The 18,244-nt window shown below is 35.8% G+C and overlaps 1 protein-coding gene across 3 annotated transcripts in view; it reads left to right on the forward strand.

The window, feature by feature from the left end:
* LOC121381141 (tetratricopeptide repeat protein 17-like) overlaps positions 1-18,244 on the forward strand; it is an 83,934-nt gene that overhangs the window by 8,840 nt on the left and 56,850 nt on the right. For all 3 annotated transcript variants that reach the window (XM_041510290.1, XM_041510291.1, XM_041510292.1), the window contains exons 2-10: positions 731-875; positions 8,708-8,822; positions 9,369-9,480; positions 11,303-11,419; positions 13,392-13,501; positions 14,053-14,200; positions 15,298-15,437; positions 15,923-16,089; positions 17,766-17,896. In XM_041510290.1, coding sequence (XP_041366224.1) covers positions 731-875; positions 8,708-8,822; positions 9,369-9,480; positions 11,303-11,419; positions 13,392-13,501; positions 14,053-14,200; positions 15,298-15,437; positions 15,923-16,089; positions 17,766-17,896 — 1,185 coding nt within the window. The remainder of the gene's footprint in view (positions 1-730; positions 876-8,707; positions 8,823-9,368; positions 9,481-11,302; positions 11,420-13,391; positions 13,502-14,052; positions 14,201-15,297; positions 15,438-15,922; positions 16,090-17,765; positions 17,897-18,244) is intronic.

The raw sequence follows: 18,244 nt of genomic DNA on the forward strand, positions 1-18,244 counted from the left end.
TTGTACTAATTGTCATGTCATTTTGTTTTTGTTGTTCAAATCCACACTTTAAACAGTGAAGATTATGAATATATAATACATGTACTAAACAAATACACTTAATGATTGACTTGTATGCAAAGGTAATAAAAAGTGGGTAAAGTCTTACCTTTCCTCAATCTGGGACATTTGAGGTATGGCATTTATGTATGTATTTTATTAATATTATTTTTATTTCTTTTACACAAGAAAGCACTAGTAATTAGAATCCACCATATTAATTTGTGGGGGAAAAAAGCTGTTTGGTAGGGATGGGAGTCCCATGTATACCAAAATAATCTTAAATCAACAAGCTTATAGTGCCTTTTGTGCTAGCAAAAAATACTGCTTGACGAGTATACTGTACAGGGCTTTGACCTTCTGCTACTTTAATACCTAGTAACACCCTTGCATGTTAATTTAGATTCATGTGTATGAAAAAGCCATTGAATGACAGGGCTAGCTCTGGGTGTGCAAAACATTTCGCCAAATTATGTCAAAAAATGCAAAAATCGGTTATTTTCAAGCAAATATCAATTATTGCATTAATTTTTGTTTCGCCAAATTAAAATAAAATTCACCAATTGTTGCTAAAATTTCCAATTGGCGAATTTGGTAAGTGACACCTGGCTAACCCTGAATGTTACTGTTATGGTAACACACATATACCGGTATACATAATTTGTTAAATGATTTTGTTTTCTTTCCACAGCCAGACACTGTGTTCAACATGCAGCGACCTTACGACCTTGTCGCATTTATGAAACAGGAAGATAGGGCTGTGATGCTTAACAATTTGAAAAAGGAACTGTTAAACAGGAAAGATGAAATTGATAAGAACGAAGACCGTGATACAGGTACTGTAGATCAAGTATGTTAGTAATATTGCAAAAACTGTCAATAATAATGATTACAATACTTTATTCAGGCAATAATATGGTGACTTTGCAGGGCTAGCACTAGGTAAGTAAAACATTTTGCCAAATCATCTGTTTAAACTTCAAAAGTTGCAAAACCTAAGTTTAGCCCAATATTAGTCCCCTACCGTTTTTAACCAGAGGGGACTATACATGTAGGTTTCATTTCCATCTGTTCACCTGTCTATCCCACATGTTTTTTTTCAGAAGACCTTTAGATAGGGAGCTGAGATTTTGTGTATAGGTTTATCACGTACTGTTACAGATCAAGTTTGACTCAGGGCGATTTACCCATTTTAACAGAGTTATGGCCCTTGAACTTTAATGTCAAAATTAGTTTTCAGGATATTTTGTTCAGAAGACCTATAGATATTGAGCTGAGATTTTGTGTATAGGTTTATCACTTACTGTTACGGATCAAGTTTGACTTTCAGGGCGATTTACCCATTTTTAACAGACTTATGGCCCTTCAGCTTAGATTTTTGCAATGCCTGGAGATATCAAGATGAAATTTTGTATATAGCTTTATCGTTGGTATATAGTCTTACAGATCATTTTGAAGATTATTGGTGATTTACCCACTTTTCAGAGTTATGGCCCTAAAATTTAGGAGATACGAAAAATCGTCGCTGAACCATACTCACCACCAGTTTCCCAAGTTCCACCTCTGTACATTTGTGCACCAGGAAACAAGTAAAATGTCGATGCTGACGTCACAGGACGGGGCTAATATACAGTCTCCTAGCCTGTAAACCAGCTTCTCGAAGTCGGTTTTGAATGGTTTGTGCAGACACTCTTCTCAAACCAGGTATGCGTCTAGCAGTGTTCATTGCTATAGCAGTTCGGTGACGCAAGTGCAGAAACCGGATGTAGCGATCTTGTGCTGCAGTTGTTATGCGAAGTATTCCACTTCTAGGCCGGTCTTCAGCTGATTGAAACTGCTGGTACCTGTCCCAGAGACGTAAAATGGTGCTCTGATGGACGTTCATGTGGCGTGCGACTGCTGACTACGATTCACCTAACTGGAGGCAGCCTATTGCAATGTTTCGATTCGGCAGGCTTAGACTTGGGCAGGCTTAGACTTGGGCATCTTACTACGTCAAAATGGAAATGAGGCATCATTGCGAGCATTGCAGCTTTAACTAACGTGCATTAAATTTGTTTTAAGGTGCATTTGGACATGCTGTCTCATTCCAGGAACATTAACAAACGTGGTCATTCAGCAACTTTGTAAAATCAAACACTTTTCTTCTTTCCCTATCACATGCGTTTCTTTTTTAACAGAGTATATTTTGTTTTGTCTTTTGACAATTGTTTAATATAGGAGACAATCCACTAACCATGACTGTGTTTAATATCACAGATTTTTAAGTCGACAGGCATTTTTGAAAAGTCAATATACAGGGTACCCATGGGAGAAGGAAAACGGAAAATGGATTTAAATATTTCCCTCCAGGGAAAATTTAGGGAATTTGAAATTTTTGTCTGATTCAGGGAAAATACAGGGAATTTTATTTGAGTGTAATGGAATCTGGAAAAATATCAAGAGTCCTATATTGTATATACATGGATATGTATAAAAAATCATGTAAACATGTAATAAACCTAAGATATTGGTGTTTTGGATTCCTTTGACCTTTTCGTGAGGGTACTGAATGATAGTTATACTGATGATTTCTATGATTTTTATTTTTATTGAGAAATCATCTCATATCACCATATCAAATTGTACCACCAAGGAAAATATCCTGTGTATATGATCTACATACAGCACCCAAAACACTAGAAACCAAAACGGAAATAAGCAACCATTGTTCTAGAGCTTATTCTATGGATATCAGAAATGTTGGTTCATTAAATTTGGTTATGCCATACTAATGTATTGTTAACAGTGACATAGTGTAGTCTCAGATCTGCGTTTCTAACATTTCTGCTATCAGGGGACAATATTTCGAAATCTGATGTAACCGGAAGTCTGTTCATGTGGTTTTTACCTAGGTAACCAATTGTTAGGTTATGTGAATTATATTTGCTTAACCTGTGGGTTACCTGATCGGTTACCTCAAAGTTACGTTGAAATTAATACATAATTTTTTGCTCAAACATAAAGTTAAAACAAAATAAAAAATAAAACATTTTATAAAACAGATTCTTTAATGCTTGCTAAAGTTAACAATATTGTAAAAGGACTAAATATCAGCCCCAGTACTGAAACAAAATAGATACACTTCCAGATTCCTTTTCTCGTTTTGCGGTGGACGTTACTTTCACTTTATGAATGGTACTTTTATACAACAGTGATGTTTCAAATGTTTGTTTTTTAAAGCTCATTATGCGATGTTAGTATTTTTCAGCTGTTGTGACACTATTGGATTTCTGTTTACGTTTAAAACCATTTTCAACATTTATAAAATATTATGTCTAATATATATTCCTTTAGAGATAAAATAACAGTAGATAATTTAGCCACCCCCAGCAGTCAGTGCATGTTTCTTCAATGTGGAGACTTATCTTTGTGATAATTAAATCTAAAACAAAAAAGCTGGAAGAAAAAGAAATATTTTTACAAACATATTTTTAATGAAAGTTGTGCACATATTTGGTCAAATACATTCTGATCCAAAGCCTTTATTTTCAATATATACGGCAAGATAAGTTTCCATAGCTATGAATGATACTGGGACATTTTATAAGCACAGACAAGTTGTTTCAAAATATAAAGACAGTTCAGATATTTGAAATTTAAATATAGATGGCAGTGTTCCTGCCAGAAATAAATGTTTGGGTATGGCGCTATGGAATTGAATGCAACCACAGTCAACAGGGGGTATTGTGGACCTCCCCCAGAAAGAAAATGGGTTACATTTAGGGTTTAGGTTAATAAATAATATAGTAATGATAGAGTAATTAATTTTGTCAAAAAGTTAATTTAAACAAATAAAATCCACCAAACATTTTGGGTATGGAGCCATACCCATTTTACCCTCTAGCAGAAACCCTGGATGGGAGTAGAAGGTTATACCAGACTTAATCTATATACATACAGTCAAACTTCAATAACTTGATCTTGAAGGGGACGAGGAAATAGTTCGAGTTTCTGCAGGGAGTTTGAATTTTTGAAATTTATATATATACTGGTAAGAGTTCAAATTTGAAACTACATTGCAGCTGGATGCTTTTGCTTAATATTTTAAGAAGCGTGCGTTTCACTGCCTACCTCTCAGCTATGCATCCCCAGTTGAATAACACTCAGTACATTTGTTTTTCACCAAATTATTTTAATTATTTTAAATAAGAAAAATCATTAAAAAGCACAAATGCAAATCAGGAACTAACATTTATAATAAAAAGCCAGCACTAACAATTAATACAAGTGCTCTTTGAAGTTAACAAGACTTGTCTAATTGTGTATTACGTAGCGCGGCCCTCCAGAGTAAGTGATTAATTTTTCTATCTTTTAGTAACAGCTTACATTGAAATACATTTTATGTTTGGAACAGCTGATATTGCATTACTGTCTATGTATGAAATTTAGGCTACTGTTGGCATCTCACAATTACTCAATAGGTCATGCTTCTACAATATAAACAATACACACACACACACACACACACACACACACACACAAACAAACAAACGCACACACACATACTGATTGATTTATATATATACTCTTCAAAAGAAGAAACGCAAAACCACATTGTCGTAACATTTGGAGAATTGATTTAATTATTGAATGGTGAGTCCGATAATTACCAAATGTTGCAGGATTGTTCACAATTCACTCTAGTCCATTGTGAGTAAGTGATAGGACACACCACCAAGGTCAAGGTCATCTGGAGTCAATACCGGGTGTGGCCTCCGCGTGTGTTGACAACTGCCTGGCACCGCCTGCCCATTGAAGCAACCAGAGTACGGATGACGTCCCGGGGGATGGTGGCCCACTCGGCCTGCAAGGCTGCTGCCAGCTCGGGCAGGGTCTGGGGGCTGTGGTTGTCGCTGTCGGAGGCGTCGGTCCAACTCGTCCCATAGATGCTCAATTGGGTTCAAATCCGGTGATATCGATGGCCAAGGAAGGACATTAATGTTGTTGTTCTGTAGGAAAGCCGTTGTGAGACGTGCTGTGTGAGGCCTGGCGTTGTCATGTTGGAACACTGCGTTGGCGTTGGCCATAACTGGAACGATGTGTGGCCAGAGGATCTGGTCAATGTAGCCCTGTGCATTCAGGTTGCCCTGCACGTGGACCAGGTCAGTTCTGCCAGTGTGTGAGATGGCTGCCCACACCATGACACTACCCCCGCCGAATCTGTCCACTTCCTGCACGCAGTTTGCCGCATAACGTTCACCACAACGCCTATACACGCGACATCTTCCATCATGACGTCGGAGCAGAAATCGGGACTCGTCACTGAACCACACCTGTCTCCATCGCAGTTGAGGCCATTGTCGATGAATCTGGCACCACTGCAGTCGGAGTCGACGGTGTTGTGGTGTTAAGATGACACCTCGAACTGGACGTCTGGCACGAATTCCTACCTCACGTAGGCGGTTCCGTACGGTCTGGTCGGATATCCTGCGCAAACCTGGTATTGCTGCGGCTGTGGAGGTGGCAGTAGTCAATCGTTCCCGAAGGTGGCGTACCCGGATGTAGTGTTCCTGCCCGGGGGTAGTGACCCGTGGTCGACCGGATCTAGGGAGGTCACGTTTTGATCCATGTTGCTGGTAACGGTCCCACAGTCTGGAGATGGTGCTTGGGGACACATGGAATGCCCTGGCAACGGCCGTTCTGGATTCGCCTGCGTCTAGTCGGCCGATGGCATTGTTTCTCTGCGGTTCACTGAGACGTGGCATGTCCTGGATTGTCAACTGTCGGCCAGATACAGAGGCCAGGCAAGCGAACACCCTGCACTTTTATACTGTCGGTGTTCATGTTGCACGTGCAGACAACGCACGTGCAGTGGTGACATGGTTTGCACGTGGCTGCGTTTTTACGAATATTCACATTTTGGAACTTTATTGTACAGTAGCTGCGTTTTATCGAATGTAACCGTGGGAATGTGTTTGGGACATGCAATGACCTTATATTCACAAAGCATGAACCGGTAGGAAACATAAAATCGGAGTTATAACCCATTTGTACCCTTTTGCGTTTCTTTTTTTGAAGAGTATATATACTGAACAGCATTGAAATCGCACCACCAAGAAATGTTTGGATTTCGAACAGAATACCTGAGCAATAAATGTTTTTGTTGTGAACTGCAATAGATGGATAATTGATAATGACAACAAACAAAAAAAAAAAGATGCACAATCATTGATTAGTTTTAATTCATCTATGTATGAAAGACACGTAGGGTCACAATGAAAAGTCAATAGCGCATATGACCACCATCTGCAGCAACACAAACCATGCAACGTCTTCTCATCGATCCGATAAGTCTGCAAATAGTATTCTGGGGGATAATATTCCACTCCTGCTGTAATGTGTTTTCCAGTTCTCTAAGGTTATTCATTTGTGGATGACATGAGATGTGTTGACCAAGGTAATCCCAAAGATTCTCTATTGGCGATAAATCAGGGGACAGTGCTGGCCATTCAAGCAAAGGGACATTATTGTTTGCTAGATACTGTGTTGTAACACGTGCTGTATGTGCTCGGGCATTGTCTTGCTGAAATGTGTGCATATCCTGATGTAGATGAAAGAAGGGAATGACGTGATTTTGCAAGATGTTATTCTGGTAGTAAATGGCATTCATTCTGCCACGGCAAACATGGAGTGCTGTTCGGTGATGATAACTGATCCCGTCCCACACCATGACACTCTCTCCACCCCATCGATCCGTCTGGACAAGGCGGTCATTGTATTAACGTTCTGCATGCCTATGCCACACCCACAACCAACCATCAGCATTCCTTAAATGGAAACAGGATTTGTCAGAGAATAGCACACCATGCCAACGTTGTAATCTCCAATGATGATACCTTCCTGCCAAATGTCGGCGCTCATTTCAATGTCATCAGTCAGGATAGGTCCAACATATGGTCATTGAGTACGCAGCCCAGCAGAGCGAAGACGACGACGCACAATGTCTGCGCTGATAACCCCTCGTCGACCTTGAATATTTGGTGCAGTCCTGGCAGCTGGTAGCGTTTGATCATGAATATGGAGGCGAACAATATAGCGATCTTGTTGTGGTGTCGTAACATGTCATTGGCCTGGACGTGGATGGTCTGCTGGTATCTCCTGTGGAGTCTAGTGATTGATGAATGATGGCATCCAAATCGCTGTGCGATGACTACTCGAAATGCCGACTTGAAGCATGCCTAAAGCACGTTCACGTTCCTCAACTGTCAACCTTGCCATCACTTGTTTAACGTTCCCTCAAAGACTACTTCATAAATGAAAGTGGCTTTTCAGAGACCATCTTTTATAGGCATAAGTAGCATGATTTACACATTCAATTTACGTTTTTCATACTATGCATGATCAATATGTTGTGTTTTGGTGTTCTATTTCATGGAGTGTTCAGGCAATCGGTTTGTTGTCATGCATGGTCTATAAGGTAGTACGGTACTTATTCATTGATATTTTTAATGCTAATATACGCCCCATTCACATTTGTTATCATCAACTGGTGGTGCTTTTTCAATGCTGTTCAGTATATATATATATATATATATTCCTTACTGAATTAAACATATATTTTTTGTTAATTAGTACACACATTATTTTTTGTTAATTAGTACACACATTGTTTTGGTTATTGTTAATTTACTTTGATTTATTTATTTGTTTATATACTGTATGCATATATAGGCTATTTTACCATGTCACTAGCATGAACACCCAAGTTTTAAGTTATACTGTTTAATGTTTTCAAAACATTACGGTTTGTTGTCATGCATGGTCTATAAGGTAGTACAGTACTTATTCATTGATATTTTTAATGCTAATATACGCCCCATTCACATTTGTTATCATCAACTGGTGGTGCGTAAACATCAGATTTAATCAAATATAGTTTAAATGACATCTAAAAATGCACAGTGTTTTTGTCTCAGTGGTGTTATCGATTTTTTATTGTTAAATTTCTATATATGATGATACACAAACTGATAGTTGTCAACATCACTCAGCTCTGCAATGCTAAAAACAAGTAAATGGCACTCTGAAAAGACAAATTTGTTAAATAATATTACTTTTATTCTTGTTTTTGATGAGGATTTTCAAGCAGTATTTTTATTCCCTGTCAGTGGTGTTACCATTTTTAGTCAATGGCAGACGAAGTTTTACACAAACTAAGTGATGTCAAATGTACTATAACAATAGATTTTGATCATTGAACACATAGAAAGGCTTTTGTATATTGCATGGTTTGGTGAGAATTCATTGCTGATTGTTATTGTATCAGTGGTGTTACTGTCAGTGGTGTAACCAACTAAGGTTGACTATTTATCCATAGCTGGGGCTGGATTTGTGATTGACAGAGCATGCCCATATGTTGATGGGGGGACCCAGCTGCTCCGGTCAGTTTAAAAATGTACTTGGGTGTCATTAAGCAAATATTCCATGAGGTGTTATGTACATGTGCACATATACTAAATATACGGTGTATTATACGCAGTTAATTATTTGGTAGGTGTGTGGGTTGTTGTTTTTACCTGTAATGTCTTAATATATATGTAAAGTATTGAAGAAAACAAAAGTGAATGTTAAAAACATGATTTATCTAATATACATATGTGTACATAAATCCTTGTTTGTTTTTCAGGTTTGGAACAGAGGTTTTACAAGACAGACTTGGACTGTATAGAGGCTGGCAAACCACTGCCGGAATTTGACTTGTATATCAGCACAGTGTTGCCACTGGAGAACAAACGAATAAGGTGATCCTTTGAATGCAAAATGTGAACATATTTAATCTCCATGCTTTTGAGTCTGAGAATTAACATATTTACGCAACTTTACAGAAAATTCAGGTAACCTGATTAATTTTGTGTAACCTGTTATCATAACATGTTCCTTTGATATGTTTCGGTTGCATTTCTTACTGAAATGGTTACAACTTGCTTGTCGAATTGTAGACCAGAAGATTATTTAAATTAGCATGTCCTTATATTTGTTCATATTGCCATTGTACACTAGGGACCAGTTGTTCAAAGCATAGTTAAATTGACCCTGAGTTGGTATAATATTTTCCTTTTAATTATTATTGCACAAATACCAAATAAACTTTAGATTTTATTATGTATTGATACCTTAATTTGTTCTAAATCAAGTTTCCACATTATGTCTTCTATTATTATTTATATTGACTCAGTCCTTGATTTTGAAAATTTCTCTTAACCTCTGGTTAAGTTAACTAATGGTTGAACAACTGGCCCCAGAAGATTGTTTAACATGTTGTTATTTATTTTACATTACCATTGTAGGCCAGAAGAACACATTGATATGAATGCTCCTCCAACGGACCCTCATGTTCAGCCAGACTGTATGTTGGTGACAGACCTTGATTTCAGCATGCACACTTTTGAACATCTCGAGGTAGGTTGTGTGGAATATTTCGAGTTTATGTTAATAATATGAACCCCCACACATTTGAAACGCTGAATATGTAGTATCTCATGTACCTTCAGGGGTTAAAAATTTACATTGCCCGATGCCCGGGGCAAGTGGAATAAGATGGTCGGACAACTGATATTTAAGATCTAACTTGCCCGTGGGCAAGTAAACTTCAAAAATAATAATAGAAAATAAAAATATAAAAATCTCATTCATACCAATTAAATTTGATTACTTTCGCACGCAAATGAAGAATAAAAACGTTTCTATCAACTCAGTTTGTCATCTTCTGACCCTGTGTCAAAGAATCGATCGTAAATGTCTACCTGTGTTAACCGCATACGGAAAAAGCCGACAAATTGCGATTATGTACGAATGAATTGAAATTAAAGTTACTTACCTTTGTTCTATAAATATATCAAAGCGCTTTAGCTATCTGTGCCTATGGCTACCGCATGATTTGACTATTGATCTGTGACATTATCGTCTATGTCTCAAAAGTCAATAACAAGTTATTTTAGCGGGGAAAATAAAAGGAAATCGGAGCAGACTAGTGACAATTTGAGTGTTACGAAAAAGAACAAGAAATACAACGAAGGAAAACATGAGCGAAAATTTCAAGAAATATGGAAAGCCACTTTTCCCTGGGTAGAATACGACAAAGAAAAGAACATTATGATCTGCACAATATGCTCCAAATACCCAACAATATCGGCGAAAGAAAGATTCGTTGACAGATGCTCGACATAAAATGAGCTGTAGTTTCATATAAGTTGACTCAGTGCAATTAATTTTTTTTTTGTGGTATTCATTTCGTTCCTTCATAGATTTTTATATTCCACATCATTCTCAGACTGCTTTTGTTAGGAATTTGGCAGAATTTTATTGCTAATGATTATTATAGTACCCATCATTAATTAATAATTACTTAACATTTGCAACTGGTTGTACCGTTCATAGTGACACATCTATATCTGAATCTACTAACTGGTTGAGCAAAACTAACTTTCAGCTTGTGACAAAACACCAAACACGATTTAGTTTAGTTGATTTAATACTTTAGATTCATGCTATATACATGTACACTTAGTATAAAATAAATAATTACTCACTGGTATGTTACACATGCTTTATTGATTTATTCACTTGAATAAGCAAATTTCTTGTCGGGCAAGTGAAAAACTATTTCGGGCAAGTAAAAATGCCAATCACACTTGCCCTTGGGCAAGTGATTTTTAAAATAATTTTTCAACCCCTGACAGTCACACATTAAATTACCTGAAAATCTGAATGTGTATTATCTCATATTTATGTTAAAGACATGTACACATTTGAACGTCTTGAGATGAGCTATCTATCATATTTTCTTACATTTATGTCCTACTTAAAACAGATTGCGTTAATAATCTGATTATTCTTGAGTAATTCTGTGACCAAAATACGTTATCAATATCTGTGTGGTCCTTACCCATATGTCCGATGCCATATAACCGTAAATAAAATCTGTTTGAGTACTTTGTTAAATAAAACAGTTCCTTCCTTCCAACCAGTGTACCGCAACTGGTCAAAGGTTGTGGTATGTGCTTTCCTGTCTTTGGGAAAGTGCATATAAAAGATCTGTTTCTGCATTAGGAAAAATGTAGCGGGTTTCATCTGTTGACTACATGTCAGAATTAACAAATGTTTTAACATCTAGTAGCTGATGATTAATTAATCAATGTGCTCTAGTGGTGTCGTTAAACATAACAAACAAACAGTATTCATTATGTTGGAATCACTGATGTGTGGTATTTATTTGTTACAGGGCCTAAAGGATCGTAGCAATCTGTCTGGAACGCCAGAGCTTGGTCTGAAGAACGCCATTACTCACAGAGAGAATGTTGATGATTACGGTTATCTGGTTTACGAAGCATTGCAGAAGGTAACTTTAATATGTTCACTTTCACTTTGAGGCTGCATTTAGTCTGTTGAACAACATAACATTTATTGAAATAACTGTCCAACTTGTTGTAAAAGTCTTTTAGGTTAACCTTATATAGAGAATACTACATGAGTGGCTGTTAGATACCATTTATTTTACAACAGTTTGTTTTAAAATGTATCTAACAAGTGAAAGCGAGTTGGATATGTTTTTAACCTTTAGACTACTGGATTAATTTTTAACAAAAACCACGTTGAGTGGGTACAAGTTTATAATTTTTACTCACATATATTCACTTAAATGTTTTATAAATACATGAAATAAAGTTCATATATGAATCGGTAAGTATTATTTTCGTGTCTTTTTTTGTAATTTTTATTATTTTAGATCGGCTAATGGTGATTAGAATTAGGCAAAAAATCGAAAAAGTTGCGTTTACTTACGGGCATTTGTGGCCAGCTGTCCAGTATTTATGTCCATTATTCCCGATAACAGTGGTTTTCTGACCAGAATTTTTTTTTAAACCCAAACTAAGATTCATATTGCAATATTTGGTAATTTTCGTTGTTGGTAAAACGATCAAATTTATTATCAAATTAGCTGTCACAATCAGCTATCGATCCCTGAAAATGACCGTGACGTGCCGCCATTGTTGTCAAGCGAAAATACTTGCCGAAAACCACTTTTTGAACTCAAAATTTCAAGGTATTTTCAGTTGAAAAAATAAAAACAAAAGCCACCATTTTGAAAAAAAATCTTTTTTCTTTAAGTATATTTCCGTTTCCGGTGAGTGTCGTGTGCAAAACAGCGGGAAATATGAATTGGGGAATGCACTGTATACAGTGTACAGTATATCGACTGACGTGACGTCGGGCGAGATATCTCGCCTGCAGTAATCAGAAGGTTAAACAACAAGTTGTAAGATAAATGGTATTTAACATACACGAATGTAGTAGTATTTTTCTTACATATCCTGAAAAACAAGGTTTTAAGCAAATTTTAGCATCGTTTTTGACTAAAAGTTATTTACAACCCTTGCACTTGTAACTAACTTGCACATCACAGACAAAAGATTGCCAGGTTAATTATACGCCACAGTGTAATCAATATTGATCGTGCTGTTTTTTCATTGGATGTATGGCACTGGTGACCTGGTCATCACCTAGGAGCAGCCAGTCATATGTCTTGAAATTGTTAACAGATGTACATGTGTTAACAAGTATGTGTTATCAAAAATAGCGAATAATGTTCTGACCAACGGGTGTGTAAGAAACATGTATAATGGCCACATGTCTATAGATTGACAACACAGGTACAGGTATGTTTCTTTTATCTAGTATCTGCTCTAGGTGGTCTTTATAAAGAGGTTTTACTATAGCAAATTAGATCACTAATCACACACCAGAACTGGGTAATTTGAAAAAAAATGTCATCCATCTTTTATTGATTTTGGTACATTCTTTTGTTATGAACGAGTTTCTCTTTTGGACTGCACAGAAACAGTAATGATAAACTGAGATTTAAAAAAAAAAATTATGACATTTCTTGACTTGGAATTGTTCAATCCAGCAAGTGAGCCAGTCACATGAAGAACAACTTACATTACATTAAATAATTAATTTTTAGTAGACTAAGTGTAACATATTAAACAATTAGAGCCGAAGTTACAAAGTCTGTGTATCTCTTACATGCGTGTAACTACTTACATTTACAATGCTTAATTGTGTATGTTTAAGAAAAACAGGCTTTGTAAATTCTGCTCTTACTATTTTGTAGTGTAACATGTAAAATAATTAATTTTTAGTAATATAATCTGCAAAACAATAAACAAAAAATAATTGAATGAAAACCAGTGATCTAAGCTTAATGTAATGACATATTATCGGGAAATTATTATAACCTATTCATATAGAAATCTGCAAATAAATCCCCAAATTATTGTCTTATTTTTGTTCAATTTGTATTTATTCAGAACAAGACGTCGTGGGTGTTGTACAATATGGCTGCCTTCTACTGGCGAATCAAGGGCGAACCGTATCAGGCTATTGAATGTGTACGAAGGGCTTTGCACTACTCACCAAGGTATGATTATCTTGTATATTCTGGCCATTTCATATGTATCTTAACAATGTTCAACAAAGGTTTCAGAAAGTCACTAACCCTCACAGAAGCTTTGGCTAGTGACCTATGTAAATTATAGGAAGACAGTTGATTCTTTCCGCTAGCCCAGACCACAAATTCACAAGCCGGGACCAAGGGCTAGTGGATTTGTTAAGACGATTAATAGTTGACGCGAACTATTAAGAAAGGATGAAATTCACATTAAACTAAAATATTAAACATTAATTGTGACTGGCAACATTTTCTATGCCCCGAAAACTAAAAATTACTGAAATATTAATTTATGGACATATATTTTGGAATTTCTAAGTCGGTGCTGTGTAAGATATCTAGGGTCAGTTTTACGGAGTAAACTATACAATTACAAATAAAAATATCAAGATTTGGTATGGGTACATTTGTATATTTTTTGTACGTCTAGATTATTATTTGTATTTTGAAATGGTGTTCCAAACTAGATGCCAATTTGATGTCAAAGTTTTAGGAATGTTTAACATTTGGCACAATTGCAGGTACCAGAAGGATGTTGCGCTTATCAGTCTTGCCAACATCCTGCACCGAGCACGGTACTCAAACGAAGCGGCCATCGTCGTCCATGCAGCACTTGATGTATCCAAGGAACTCAACGTCAATCACTTCACACTGGGAAATATCTATGCAGTAAGTTACTAAATTAATTTAAATGTCAGTCACTTCACACTGGGAAATATATATGCAGTAAGTTACTAAATTAATTTAAATGTCAGTTACTTCACACTGGGAAATATCTATGCAGTAAGTTACTAAATTAATTTAGACTTTAGACTACTGGATTAATTTTTAACAAAAACCATGTTGAGTGGGTACAAGTTTATAATTTTTACTGACATATACATTTGTGTATTTACTTAAATGTTTTATAAATACATGAAATAAAGTTCATATATGAATCGGTAAGTATTATTTTTGTGGGTTTTTGTAATTTTTAATATTTTTAGATCAGTTAATGGTGATTAAAATTAGACAAAGAAATTGAAAAAGTCACGTTTGCTTACGGGCATTTGTGGCCAGCCGTCCAGTATTTATGTCCATTATTCCCGATAACAGTGGTTTTCTAACCAGAATAAAAAAAAAAAAAAAAACGAACTCCGATTCATATTGCAATATTTGGTGATTTTCGTTGATGGTAAAATTATCAAATTTATTATCAAATTAGCTGTCACAATCAGCTATCGATCGCTGAAAATGACCTCGATGTGCCGCCATTGTTGTCAAGCAAAAATACTTGCTGAAAACCACTTTTTGAACTAAAATTTTCCAGGTATTTTCAGTTAAAAAAATCAAAATAAAAGCCACCATTTTGAAAAGAAATATTTTTTCTTTTATTACATTTCCGTTTCTGGTGAGTGCCGTGTGCAAAACGGCGTGGAAATATGAATTGGGGAATGCACTGTACATAGTATACAATATGTTGACTGATGTGACGTCGGGTTAATTGAAATGTCAGTCACTTCAGACTGGGAAATATCTGTGTAATACTTCATTAAATTAAATGCCAGCCACTTTATATTTGGAAATATATACATATTAATTATTTGGCGTTATGTTACACTTAGTACATTTCATTTTTTTTGCATTTTGTATGATATTCAAAAGGTGTTTTTAATGTTCTGTTGGACATTATTTCATTTGAATTTAATTATTTAACCATCTTTCTGTTGATGCCTGTATATTTGATACACATTTATTGTTATTTCATTTTATCCTCTATTTTACAGGTGTTAGGAGAATACAACAAGTCTGTGATATGTTTTGAGAATACTCAACGTATCCAGCCTGATTTTGAAGCAGCGGCCAAGCGTAAATTTGCTGTCCTTTGTCATTCAAAACTTGAAAGTGCTTTGGAAGCTCAGCATAAGTTAGTATAACACATATCCTGCCAGCTAGCATTTACAAGAAACAAATGTAATTTTTAAATTGAAGTAAATACAGTTTATTTCAGATCTAGGTGACTGGACATACTTGCTTAACTTAGTACAATTTTTATGGATATTGTTTCAAACAAAATAGGTAGTGGAGATGCATATATCAAATTAACGACTGTGTGCTATTTCAAAGGCCTTGGTTTGTGCTGTCCTGTCTGTTGGAAAGTGCATATAAAAGATCATTTGCTGCTAATGAAAATATATAGTGGGTTTCCTCATAAGACCATGTCTGAAAAATTACCAAATTGTTTTACATCCAATAACCAATCATTAATTAACATGCTCAAGTGATGTGAAATAAAACAAAAATCTCTCTTTTAAGTGATAAATACTGACTGATACCAGTTTTTCTTTAATTTTTAGTTTTAGATATTCTAAACTGTTACCTACTATTTTCATTGTGTGTGTTTTTCCACAGATCGTTACAGAGAACACTGAAGGATCTCAAGGACTACCAGAACAAACACGACATTTGGCAAACACAGAATGACAAGTTGTCCTCGGAGCAGGTCATCGCGGAGGTCAAGATTGCGCAGTCTGTGGCGTATGAGCAGCAGAAGATCAAAAGACACAATGCTGAAATAGGTAACACTGACCACTTCAGCCATGTTTAGCTTTTGTTTAGCTTTTTATCAGATTTTAGCTTTTCCGCATTAAATAGTTATAAACAAAGTTGAAATATAACCTTCATTGACATATGGTGTAAGTTCTCATGTTCTTGAATACAGTTCGGCCTTTATTTTAAAAATTGTATCACATACCTGCAATTAACACAATGCATACCAACAGAAGTTAGGGGCGGGACGTAGCCCAGTGGTGCACGGTCAGTCTAGGATCGATCCCCGTCAATGGGCCCATTGGGCTATTTCTCATTCCAGCCAGTGCACCACTACTGGTATATCAAAGGCCGTGGTATATGCTATACTGTCTGTGGGATGGTGCATATAAAAGATCCTTTGGTTCTAATGAAAAAATGTAGCAGGTTTTATTTCTGTGACTGTCAAAATTACCATATTTTGACATCCAATAGCCGATGATTAAGAAATCAATGTGCTCAAGTGGTGTCATTAAACAAAATAAACTTTAAACAAACATAAATTGAAAATATAAATGGTCTTGTCATGTGTGAGAAAAATTCTGTTAAAACTAATTGCAAAAATATTTCTGTTGCTGATTATATTTCATGAGTACTTTAAGAAAGGAGATAACATTTATATACTGTAGATCCTGAAATTAATGCGATCTCAATATTAATGCGAAAAATGCGAGTTCGTGTTATTCACATTAATAATATGATGCATTTATTTGTATGTTTTGTCTATGTGTCCTACATTATTAAAACAAAACAAACAAAGATTAAAATTGTAATATATTTATTAAACACAACTGTCCACAATAGTCCAGCCAGATGCCGATTGCTGGGTCTTTGGCCACCCTATCAAAAGTGGAATGGGTTTGTTCTAGCACACTAATCCTGAGGTCGACACATTCTTTGTTTAGATCTGACCAAAAACAACAGGGACTAAACAATTTGTTAATTGATATGTACACAGACATTTTAGTAAATTGATCTCATTGAAGATACCTGTGTCTTGGATTTAACCGAAAAGTACATAGACTTGTGTTGTGAGGTAAATAATATTTCAAAGGGAGGCCACTCACATTAATTTCATGTCGCATTTTAGTCTACCCACTGTCACTCACATTAATTTAGCGACACATTGATTTCAGGATCTACAGTATATTAAGCACAACCCTTTCGTTTAACTTGTGTTTTGATGAAGTTGATATGTTAGTTTTTGGATGAATTCAACAGTATACTGAATGTTGTGGACGCTTTAATGATAAGGGGAGATAATATTGGGATTGTCTTCTCCAAATATACTTGACTACCATGCTTGATCTTGGAAATCTGTACTCTTAATTGAAAGGAATCATATAGGAAATATACTGAAAATTTGTAAAATATATTATTATATGAAATGTATTTATGTGATTCACAAAGTCATAAGATATTTCGTAAATATAGTGATAAATTGACCATTTGGTAGTTTATGCATTTTTAAAGTACAATGTAATTACTTTCAAAACATGAATCATATCAGAATTGCCAGGCCATGGAGTGTACACTTTTCTTACTACATTTATGTGTTAATGACTTGGGTGATGTCTTTTCTATAATTTGCTATTGATGCATTCTTAATGCACAAATATCTGGTTGCTAATTTGTTTATGGCAGATGTTTTGCAATTTTCTTTTAGGTGAGTATTGTCGCATGGTGGATCGAGAAGGAAAACAAGTTCTACTTTGTACATGGAGCCGAAGATCACCGTCTCTGGATTTTGAGTTCGGTTTCCTTGATGAAGATGCTGCCCAGCAGAAGGCAAATGAGGTAGATTACTATTAGTTAAAATTACTATGTTGTGGAAAACCTTTTTAATTATGTTTATTTCTACGGCAGCCTATAGTATAAAACTACTATTGGTTAAAACTGCTATGTTTCCTGGAGATGGATGTTTTCCAGATTTTTTATTGACTGCAGTGTTTTGGGGTTCTACGCCATTTGTCAAAACATATCCACATCTGTGTACAGTATCGTTTTGGCTGATGCTTTGAATACATTCTGAATGAGGCTGCCCTTTTGTGCAACTCTAACCCTAGGACTTAACTTGGTACTCTACCACCAATATTAAACATTCCAGATTTATTTTCGTAACCACTTTTGTTTGTGTTTTAGAAA

This window comes from Gigantopelta aegis, chromosome 9 (assembly GCF_016097555.1).
Source record: "Gigantopelta aegis isolate Gae_Host chromosome 9, Gae_host_genome, whole genome shotgun sequence".
Taxonomy (NCBI): domain Eukaryota; kingdom Metazoa; phylum Mollusca; class Gastropoda; order Neomphalida; family Peltospiridae; genus Gigantopelta; species Gigantopelta aegis.